The 11,567-nt window shown below is 42.6% G+C and overlaps 1 protein-coding gene across 1 annotated transcript; it reads left to right on the top strand.

The window, feature by feature from the left end:
• The first annotated feature begins 1,813 nt into the window (after positions 1-1,813).
• On the top strand, positions 1,814-7,374 carry xpa (xeroderma pigmentosum, complementation group A). Its single transcript, XM_062523706.1, has 6 exons — positions 1,814-2,279; positions 2,394-2,504; positions 2,779-2,884; positions 3,493-3,658; positions 5,322-5,439; positions 5,752-7,374. Exons 1-6 carry the CDS (start codon positions 2,117-2,119, stop codon positions 5,904-5,906), a joined length of 819 nt encoding a protein of 272 aa, XP_062379690.1. The 5' UTR covers positions 1,814-2,116; the 3' UTR covers positions 5,907-7,374.
• The last annotated feature ends 4,193 nt before the right edge of the window (positions 7,375-11,567 follow it).

Below are 11,567 nucleotides of genomic sequence, written 5' to 3'. Positions count from 1 at the left end.
TCAGGGCAGGAATGACATTGGGGAGACCTCATCGATTAGACGTTTCAAACAATAATTTATTAAATAAACGTTAACGGCTAAGTTGTCAGTTCGTGCCTAAGTCAAATCATACTGTAAGTGTGGTGCATGTCAGCAATGTAAAGCAGTGTAAAAGTAGAGGTGCAGGGAGAGGAGAGAACAGGCTGCCCCCCAATGACCGAAGGCCAGAGCAGCAGTAGACCAGCCAGCGGCCGAGCCACCACGGAGGAACTGCCTTTATTCTTCCTCCAATCAGCAGCCCATAACCGTCAAGCTAACCTTAAAACAACTCCCCCTGCAGACCAGTAGGGAGAGAGACAGAAAGACATTAAAAAAAACAAGCCAGGTAGAGTGAGGCAGACCCAGCATGGACTAGTCGGCCGTGACACCAACCAGGGAATGGTCCCCATTTGCAATGTGACTTGTTACTGTGGCGCAGACAGTGGCAGATGCATACAGGTGAGGTATATGCCAGCCAAAACCTTCTTAACTTCATTGGATTGACAACTGAGAGCTACAAGATGGTAACGTGACAGCACATGACTGCACTGTAGTGGTGTTGTGTGACTTGTGTGTGCACTATGGTGTGTGTGTGTGTGTGTGTGTGTGTGTGTGTGTGTGTGTGTGTGTGGTAGCTTATGCAAGTAAGCATTCATTCATACAACACATTGTCTAGCACAAAAGGCCACAAAGTGCTCCACTCAAAGTGCTTTACACAGAGATGTACTGTAGAGAAAGACACATATAATCACGTCAAGTCAAGTCAACTTCAGCTGTACATGGCTAAGCAGGTGGTCATAACTTAAGCTACTGTTATGGCTGACTGGTGTATACAGTCTTACAGAGAAGAAATAATCAGGTTGCAGTGTGACATGCCTTTTCTTGAACTGACAACTGTCAATTTTCTGCTTCCCTCTGCTGTATTAATGGAATCAAATCAGACTCAAGTTCTGTAGGCTAAGTGTGTATCACTTAAGATTGAAGAAATTATTTGTAACTGTGAAAATGATCTGTAGCCTACAAGTAGGCCTACTTGTCATTAAATATGCACTACACTTACACTACGTTTAGCAGCTACAAATCACCTTAAAGTTACAAATATTTTAACATTACAAAAAATTATACAGTTAGGCTACAAGCCAATGCTTTACATATCCAAAGTTGTCCAACACAAATCTGAGCATCACCATTGGTTATTCTATTCTGCAAGGAAGCATCAAGTTACAAACAGATCTGTAACTGTATGAGATTTGCAGGCTTAACATAGATTTGTAACTACAACATTTGTAAAGCATTCAAAGGACATATTGTGTTAACAATTTGTACCTGGACCACTATTATTACACTCCTGTGAGAGAATGCCATAAACCAGACCATAAGGTGCTGTGTCCACCAAATGCGTTTTTTACAGCCAGAGCGCCCAAAACCTCCTCATCTCGGCGCTTCGATAAGTGTTTATTGTTGCTAAGTTACCAAAACCAGTGACTGTTTATAACGAGAAGTGCCATTGACGAGCCCGGCGCTGTTCTAAAAGTTGAACAGATTTCAACTTTGAGCGCTCTGAGCGCTGCGACAAAAAACGGTCGGCGCCGGCGTTTTTTTCCGCCGAGGGCGATAGACAAACATTGAAAATTGTCGCCGTCGGCGCAAAAAACGCGTTTGGTGGACACAGCACCTAACTCCACTGTCTTGGCTTGTATGGCGTCTGAATTTCGTTACAACTCCACTGCCATAGAGGGCGAGCGTGAGCCGTGTACCAGATGGATGGTTCAAACGAAGAAATCGCAGTTGTGTAAATAGTTAACCCTTTCGACAGTCTGTGTTTTGTTGGCTTTGTCGTAGCTGCACTATGTAGGGAATTTCGTGTATGAAAAACACATTATAGCTTTCAGATATTATATTATAGCTTTCATACAACGAATCTTAAGGCTATTGGTGCTTGTTCTTACCAGCGCGTGTTCCTGTCTTAGTTTTTAGTTTAGCCTGTTTAGGAGTGACAGCAACACTTCTAGTCGGTCGGTCGGTCGGTCGGTCGGTCCCAGGTTCGTTTAAACGGCCTTTAACGTTATTCGTGTTTGGTTTTCATTTAGTGCGCAACATGGAGACGGCCCTGGAGGAAAAGGCATCTCATGATCCACCAAAAACAACGTCTGAGCCTTTGTCGGCTTTTATGTTGGCTAAGATAGAGCGCAATAGGCAGCGGGCGCTGATGTTGAGACAAGCACGACTGGCCAGCCGACCGTCTTCAGCATTGGGAGAAGGTGGGTAAGCTAAGCCATTCTGGATAAGTGTACGCGTCCTCATATTTCATAGATGTTGGAGAAAACTTTTGCGACTTTGGCGACTCACCTGTAACGAATCCCCACATCTTCTAGGTGGGACTTGTGCGAAAGTCGCGAAAACAGTTGATTCGGGAGCAGGCTTTTTCATTGAAGACGACGATGAAGAAGATGGACAAATAGCAAAGAAAGTGACACAGCAGCCAGGTACGAGCTGGAAAATGCAGTGTGCAGTAGGCTAGGCCCACTCTGATCCTTTGCATATTATATGCTGTGTGTAGCTGCACTTAAAATAGTTTTGGGCGTTTTTCTTGTTTGCCTAGCCTACTCGAATAAGCCTGTATGACATAGCCTATGCAGTTTTGTTAGGCTGCTACGTTATTGCTATTATGGTGAAATGTTATATATGTCTCCTGAATTAACAATTCTGTTCATTCTGTTTCTCAGATATGCTAATTGAATGCTATTTCATGGTTTGCAGCTCCTGTGATTGAATCTGAGTATTTGGGGTGTGAGGAGTGTTCCAAGCCATTCATGGATTCTTACCTGAGCAATAGTTTTGACTTGGCAGTATGCGACAATTGCAGGTAACCAGACACTTTCAATTTTAAACAAAACACTTTCAAACACAAATAAGTTTCTATAGCTTGGTGTGGTTAAAATCCACACATCAAAGTCACAGGCACATCCCCAAAAATAAAGAAAACATGTTAAAGGAAGCACCTGCATCTGTCTGCAAACAGTAATATGTTTTCTTGTGTGTGTGTGCGCATGTGCACACATGCATGATTAGGGCCAACGGTTCACAGCTGTGGATAACACAAAGTGAAGGTCTGGAGTGGATGTGTTTTTGTCATAGATGTCATTTGATCTACTTTGTGAGCTATGGTCTACTGGTCAAGCAAATGTGTTTTTAGTTATATGCATAATTGGTCATCACAAATGATCTGTATTTGTATGCATGTTGATATTGCTGTTGGTAAACAGGAAGGCCCTCAATTCAATAGCACAATAACATAACTCATTACAAACAAGGTAAAGATAAGAAGAAAATAAGACAAAGATAAAAAGAAATAGCTAAACATTATATTCAAGGGTAAAAAGAAAGAAAATATGAATTGAAGTATAAAATACAAAGCAAGCATGTTTACCCATCTCAATTAACCTGGCTCAGTGTTTGTACTTTGTGTTTTAGGGACAATGAGGTGAAGCACAAGCTCATCTCCCGCACGGAGGCCAAGCAGAACTACTTACTGAAGGACTGTGATCTGGACAAGAGAGAGCCACCACTGCGCTTCATTCTCAGGAAGAACCCCCACAACACTCAATGGGGGGACATGAAGCTCTACCTCAAGCTGCAGGTAGCCTCACACGCCTACTACTGGGCTCACCTAAACCCTTTTCAAACATGCACTGGACTTGGCATGGGCTAGACACATTTACTGTGAACACTGGGGATCAGGAGGAGTGAGGAAGTTGGTTCAGAGTGCTGCAGTGTGCTGATACCAGAGTGCTGTAACAACGCTGCTGCTGCTAGGCCAATATCAAAACTAAATAGTTGGTTTACTTTGTCTACTTAGGTAAAATGTTAAACATACAGTTGCATATTACAGCAATGGAAATGTTGAAAATAATTGTATTACAGGTCATTCAAAATGATTGAGAGAGGGCTATTACAAATGTTTGTGAAAGGTGACTGAGCGACCGGGAGGTCAACCCACGTGTTTGGACGTGAGTTAGGTGGAAATGGTGAAAAGGCACTTGCAGGAGAGGAGGAGGTTGTTTCAATAATGCCAATTATTTATTTCGTAGCATAGTCAAATATGCTTTGTTTATATAATATAAACAAAAACTTGTCCCTACCAAAAACAAACAAAAGTAGCACCAATATTGCACAGTCAAAGTGCCAGCATGAATAACTTACTCTGCCTCACAACAGGAGTCTTTCCCCTACCACACACACAATGGTAACTGAGCTACCCCATTAAATAGCCCCAGCTATTACTCTAAATTGGCCTGTTAGGGGATGATTGAGGCACACCATTGAACAATGGAAGTATACAGAATATGAACTAATACTATATATCATAATTCATTATAATAAGGATATAGAAAATAACAGAAAAAGATGTAATGAACAAGACATATGTCTGTTATAAATACATACATAGCCAAAAGGCATATAGAAACAATACAGCCCAAAATAATGTCCTGAACACCCCTGTAGCGTAATATCCTGCTCCCTACCCCTGCAGAATAGACATACATGTAATAGCCTGTCCCAACACGGAGCGACCTTCCGCAATGGGACAGTGTCAGCAGTCGGAGCACCAGGAAGTATTGTGAGTAGATGCACTGTATGCGTTTATAACCAGATTATGGGCAAAATACAGGCGATACAGCATGGCAAATGGAAGATAAGTTAGTGGGTACCACACTACGTAATTGTTATTGATAAGAATGAAGTTGATAATGACATTGTAATGAGTGAATGAATGAGCGAAATCGCATTAAACCAAACACTTGGTTTGCAGCGTGAATGAACGTCAAACTGGCAGCAAACTCAAGCAACAGTAACACCCGCTATACATCCCTTGACTAACCTATAGTCCACAGAACATGCAACAACACGTTGTACAATTGACAAGGGACACCGTGTGGGGGAGTGTGTGCGTGTGTGTGTGTGTGTGTGTGTGTGTGCCGCGAACGCATCAGTCTCTTTCTCTCTCTCGCTTGCGCTTGCGGTGCAACGCAAATGCGACGGTGAGAACAGTAACGTTCAGTTTCTGAGTGGTCCCTGTGGAGCTGGTCTATACAGTAATTTCCCAGACTATTCACCGTGGCTTATACATTGATTTTGCTACATTTCTTCAGCTATGAGGTTAATACAGGGGTGTCAGTTAATATGGTGTTAATATGGTTTTGTTTATTTTAACTTGCACAAAACACTGTCCTGCGGCTTATACACAATGCGGCTTATATGCGGGAAATTGCTGTACTGAACTGGAGTGACTGTGGTTTCAGGTGGAGAAGCGCTGTATGGAGGTGTGGGGGAGCGAGGAGGCACTGGAGGAGGCCAAGGAGACACGCGAGGAGAACCGAGAGGTCCAGAAACAAAAACGCTTCAACAAAAAGGTCAAAGGTGAATAAACTGACCTATGCTTTGTCTTCAGTAGCGCAAAACTTGTGTGTGTGTGTGTGCACGCTTGTCAAGTATGATGTACAGTGCCCTCCATAAGTATTTGAACACATTTCCAAAAGACGATTTTATATTCTTCTTTTAGTCAACTGTAGTGTTCAAATACTTATGGAGGGCACTGTATGTGCACAGTCAACTGTTGCTCTTAATCAAATATTTTAAATAAACTATTGGCTGGTTCTGACTGACTGACTGACACACACAATATTTTTACCACAATCCCTTCTGTACAAATAACCAATGTCTCTTTGACAGAGCTGAGGAAGGCAGTGAGAAGTAGCATGTTCCGGAAGGACACCAGCGTCCACCAGCACGAGTATGGCCCTGAGGAGCTGGTGGACGAGGAGGAAGACCTCTACAGGAAAACCTGCACTAGTTGTGGTCATCAGCTTAACTATGAAAAGATGTAGCCTGCACCTGCCATCGTCTGATTACACAACAGGAGATGACTACAGAGAACATCTTCTTCGCCTTGGACCAGCACTTGATGTACAAGAGGACCTAAGTCACCTGCAGTGTGGTGCTCACCTGTGTAAGGATGCCATAAGTCTCAGGGAAGCATATCTAGGTGTCCTCTTCAGAACGAACCATAAAACTAAACTGTCTCTGGGTATTTTCACACCCAAAATGTATTCTGCATCAGGTTTACTATAAGGCAGAATCCTATGGATTATTTCCCTTAGAATGACTATGACCATATCAGAACATAGTTTCTGACGTCCCTGGCTGACTGCCTTGCTTCAGTAAGGTGCATCCTCTTTTGGGACCACATTTTGCTGTGGATGAAAAAAAAAAAAAAAAAACTATGACAGACCTCATCATGTAGTAGGAGCTACTATGGGACAATTTAATGATTAACGACCATTAAACGAAGTAAAAATGCATATTCCTGTTTTCTACACTTAACTGTTTTTTCAAAAGCTGGATCATAACTGATTCATCATTGACTGCATTAGTTAAGTCTCTTGTTGATTTATCTCATTGTGGAGTAGTGCTTTATGAGCTGCACTGCAGTAGCCAATCCCTTTGCTGTTAATGTTCAAGAGCCCTGAATCTCAGTCTCTGATTCTCAGTTGTACCTCTAATGCTGTGCCACTAGATGGTGATGGAGAGCAGTTACCGCAGAGCCATACACACACTTTCTATCCTGTCATGAGTTGCTCAGCCAGTATTCCTTATGTGGATGGATAGCGTCGGCTTAAACCTAAACTTATTTGAAAAAATAATAATAATAATAAAAATCTCCATTTAAATGTTTTTTTAGGACTAGGGTTAATACATATCTGTTACATTTATTAAGATAAAGTTGCATTAAGCATAAACAGAAATACGGTTGATTATGTCAGCACTAACGTAGATGTCTGTTGGTTAAAATTGTTAAGTTGTAATCTGCCTTGACACCTGTGCACTCGCCCTAGACTGCCTCTCTGGAGGCTGGCCTGGGTGAACAGGAGCCGCACATTTACTTTAACCTTGTCGTATCTCACCCCAGGAGCTTGGTAACTCACCCGTTGTAGAGAATCCATCGACCGTTGACTGAGAAATTCTTAAGCGGAGTTCAGTTTCAGGTGCATTTTCCAGTTTACGAGCAGTGGGCAAACTGCTAGCAGATGCATTCCATTCTTTCTCCACAGAGGAACATCGTGTTTCTCTGAGCTCTAGGAAGACAGGGAAGTCATACATTTGGGAAAAGATGACCTACAGTAGTAGGAAGGTTACAAGGAATTCAGAGAGAAGCTTTATTATGGTCCAGTAGTAAATATCATTGTAGTAAGTAAGTATGTGACATACTGTTACGATTAAATTGTACATTGTGATGTTTTTAAGGAGTTGTCATGATCTGATTATGTTTTGGGCGAAAATAAATATTGCAGATGACTTGGTTGAGCTCTTCCATACTATATCTACAGACGAGATTCATAGCCGTATATGTGAAACTGCTTCATGTAACTATGGAAAATTATGCTGTCATGAGTTTGGAAAAACATGTCTTAATACCCAAGGAAGTTCTCAGACCTTTAGCATAGAAGCCTTTTCAGACTTAACTTAAAACATGGCAAACTTCAGTTCCATGTTCCAAGCTGGACTTCCTTCATTTAACTGATAAGGCCAGTGATCCTCCGCACAACCTTCCTGCGTTGAGGACTGTCGCTCTGGTGATTGTAACTCGTCCCCTGTCCAGCTCCAGAGGCTCTGCTGAGCCTGCTGGACGGAGCCGTGGCCAGTGAGACAGACCTGAAATGTATTTAAATATAATCAGGACATGGCTGGTGTGTGTGAGCTGTGTGGGCCGAAGCCGCCAGGGCCTGTCCACAGATGTCTGACATACCTTAAATTATTGATGACAGCTCTACATCATCCTTGGCTTTTTTAGGCACTTGTTACCCAGAACACAACCAAAGGGCAGGACAATAAATAATATCAAACATGGCCGTCAAAGTTATTGTCCCTGATAAGGTAGGGCAGAATGTGTAGTCAAGAGGAAGGTAGGGCAGAATGTGTAGTCAAGAGGATCAAACTGCCAGGTCTGACTTCCAGTAATGATTCCATAGCCCCAAGGCTGAACTCATGTTCAAATCCACTTGTGTTGCAGAGTTGTGCTGTTTTTGTTGTTGCTGTTGTGCTAGAGGGGTTGGTAATGCCACAGGGACCAGTGTCTTGGAGCCAGATGGTGTGGTCTCTTATAGTTATTACCTCACCAAATTCACTTGCAATATAGTTGGGGTCTGTTTAGGTTTACTTAGAAATATCCAAAGTAACATAATCCATAATATTGAAGTAAATTCTCTCGATCTTGAACAAAACAGCAGTACTTTACCACGTCCATGCAACTGATTTTGTACAAACGTCTGGTGTTTTTTGTTCAATTGCTAATGTCATGTTGGTCAATATGCACTATAGTAATGTCCATGCTGAATACTTCTACCCCATAAAATGAACTGGCCTTATGTCATCGCTTGAGTCATTACTTGCAAATGTGCTGAACTCGTTGTCATAGTCTGTCTAGCATACAGTGTATACATGTGACCTGGCAGGAATGAGGAAAGACTGTGTAGAAGGTTGTACAGTGGTGCACACTGTAATGCGTAACTCTTTGTATTTTTGAAATAGCTATGCCACATAGAAAATAGTGATGCCTTGTACATTGCTCATTAGAAAATACTTACATATTGACAACACAAAACAGTTGTCAACTATCTTGACATAACCAATGGCATACGGACTTGTCAGTTTAGTTGCACTTACGGTTTCATTGGTATTTGAATACTTGATTTTGAAACGAAGCATTCTGGACAAGATTTTGCAGGTAATCCAACGACTGAGAAAAACTACAATATTACAGCTATTTTGCCACTGCTACATCTTATATCAATTTAATAACAGATATAAACGTTACTGCTATGATGCTAAGAAACACTATTATGTTCGCTGAGGTGGTCACTTGCCCTAGTGTCCAGCTTCAGATTTGAATCATGAAGTCAGTTAATATCAATCCCAAACTAAGATGTTTACTTAATGTAGACAATGGAACTTCGGTATAACATCGATAATAACATTTAATAAGTTCAAATTGATAATTCCTTAATTTGTAAATAATAGACTAATAATCAATACATCAAAATGCTCAAGCTTTGGGAAGACTTTGGGAAAATGAGATAGCAAGCTGCAGGAGAATGGTGTGCAGGTTGCTTTCAATCGGTGTCAAAGTTCATACACCACATGAGCATATTATGAGTCCACATGTTGCTCTTTTCTACCCTCCACAAACACTGAATGCATTATCCGCAGTGCAATCTTCACTACAGTCAATATCTTGCACTACAGTATATTGTTTGTCCTCGGAGTGCAATTTGTCAAGGCCTGTTGAGTCACTATGGCAATCCTACTTACTGGCCAGTGGATCTTCTACCATGACCACCGTGCATAAGTAAGAGCTGTTCTCCATGTATAAGGATCAGAGCGTTGTAAATGTTTGTTGTCTCCAAATCCATCCATCCACATTTATTTTATGGTTTCCTCCAATGGGGAATCCAAAAACGCCAGGCTCTCCAGCGCCACCATCTAGAGCACTCTAGAGCAGGTTGGCTGGCAACTCCCATCATGAAACCCAAGCTGTTCCAAACTTTTATGACAACTCGTCCTGCCTTCTGACATACCAAGCAATGATATATTGCCCTGATGCATCTCCAAATGAATACCATTACCGTGGATGAGATGCTGAGCCTGTACACTCGCCTAGGTCTTCTGCTGTATGTCTTCACACACTGACATTGTTTTGTAAACTTTATACAGGTTTATACAGGCTCTTTGATATGTGATTAACTAGCCGGCCTCTTGATTTTTGACATTAGAGATGTTGGCTGAGAGGGTCTGCTGTCCAGCGCAGAATCCAGCCACTAAATTCCTCTCACTCATATAACCACAACCTCTCGAATGCCCCGACCCTGTCATTGTGTGTTTATGTCTGTGTGACTGAATGTCTGTTTCATGGTCTAGTCTGCTTAAATTACTGTCTCGTCTATCCATCGATGAACTACCAGCACGTTGCTTGGCTCACCTCTCCTTTTCTTTGGATCACGCACAAACCGTCTCCAACTCTGTCTGCTTGTGTGGGATTTCTGTCTCTCCTTTTTTATCCCAATAATACAACTGGCTGTTGGCCTTACATGTCTGTCTGAGTTTGTTTGTCTGTCTGTCTCTTGTTCTCCTCTTACATCTGTCAAATGTATCTCCTCGTTCTCTCTCTCTCTTTTTCTCTCTTTCTCAGCCTGCTGCTGTGCTAGAGACACCTGCCACTCTGTTCACTGGCCATCAAAGGTCAGCTCGGAGCAGGCCCCCTGCCAGGGGTCAGCGGCCCATGGAGCCTGCCCGGTGGCACCATGTGTTGTGCTTGGGTGACTGCAGTGGCGCTGCGGCCCAAGCCCTGGTTTATGGTAGTGGCATTTGTACAGTGTTTGGGATGTCTCTGCAGTGATTCACAGTCTCTCTCTCAGATCCAGCAGCAGATCCAAATGCCTTGGGAGAGAAGGGGGGGTAAGATTGCATATTTGAAATGTGTTATTTATGGGTTTTGCTTTATATAAATTGTGGCATGTGAGAGTATTTACTCGGATAATGGACTGTCGCTGTGGATGTACACCATAAACATACATTTTTGTCATTGTTAGGTTCCTTTTCCCTAAATTTCCCATTTGGCATAGGTGGGAAATGCAAGGCTTACTTACCAACATTTTGGGTGCAGAGAGGACTGTGTGTTTACATTATTTTATGTAAGGTAGGGTAGGTGAGAAGGTTGGAGAGAGGGAAGAAGAGAAAGGGGTATACTGAAGGATGGTACATGCAAAGGCACTTCCTTTGATTAATGGTGTTCATGATTTACCACCTGCTGTTTGATAGGGCCCACAGTAAGTAACTGATCTCAGCAGTGCTTGCGTGTGGGGCGTCCACATTTTAAATAGCTGCCTAAATTTATCCTCTTTGTGGAGATCGTTTAAACCTGAACATGGACACGTTTATCAATAGAAGACCAAAAGACAGCGAGAATGCTAGCACATGATATGGGGGGTGTCTGACTTTGCTGGGTGAGTCTTGAGCTTGCTGGCAGCGTACATTTTATCACAATTACATTTACTTTAAATCCTTTACATGAGTTTTTCAAGACAGGGGTGGGTACCATGTGTGTCTGTACACACACATAGCCGACTAGTGTGCACGCTCTGTTGTGATTTGACAAATTCCGCCCAACCCTTCCCGATCGCTGTAGCCACACGTTCAGCCAAGTCCCGCCTTCTGCGAATAGCAGTCTTCGAGGGTCACATGGATAAGGGTACACGCATCGTAGAATTTTTCTCACAAGCCCTCTCACGTGCACCGTGACTCTACACCGAGTTTTATAGTGTGTTGCTGAAGTTGGTCCAAAGATACTTTATGTGTACGTAGGATGAGGATAAATCTTTAACAGAAATGGTCCCAGTGGCACCCGGCAATGTCACACATTCAACCTACAGCTAAGACGATGGTTCCTGTCGAACGCACTCACCGAATCAGTAAATTAGAGACGCGTTGCGCTG

Source organism: Sardina pilchardus, chromosome 2, assembly GCF_963854185.1.
Source record: "Sardina pilchardus chromosome 2, fSarPil1.1, whole genome shotgun sequence".
In the NCBI taxonomy this organism is placed as follows: Eukaryota; Metazoa; Chordata; class Actinopteri; order Clupeiformes; family Clupeidae; genus Sardina; species Sardina pilchardus.
This window is presented reverse-complemented; position numbering and strand designations above follow the sequence as displayed.

Excerpts from the sequence above, each read along its gene's own strand:
- xpa (XM_062523706.1), top strand. The coding sequence starts at position 2,117 with ATGGAGACGGCCCTGGAGGAAAAGGCATCTCATGATCCACCAAAAACA. Across the intron at positions 3,659-5,321 it reads AGCTCTACCTCAAGCTGCAG|GTGGAGAAGCGCTGTATGGA; the intron begins GTAGCCTCACAC and ends CTGTGGTTTCAG. Across the intron at positions 5,440-5,751 it reads CTTCAACAAAAAGGTCAAAG|AGCTGAGGAAGGCAGTGAGA; the intron begins GTGAATAAACTG and ends TCTCTTTGACAG.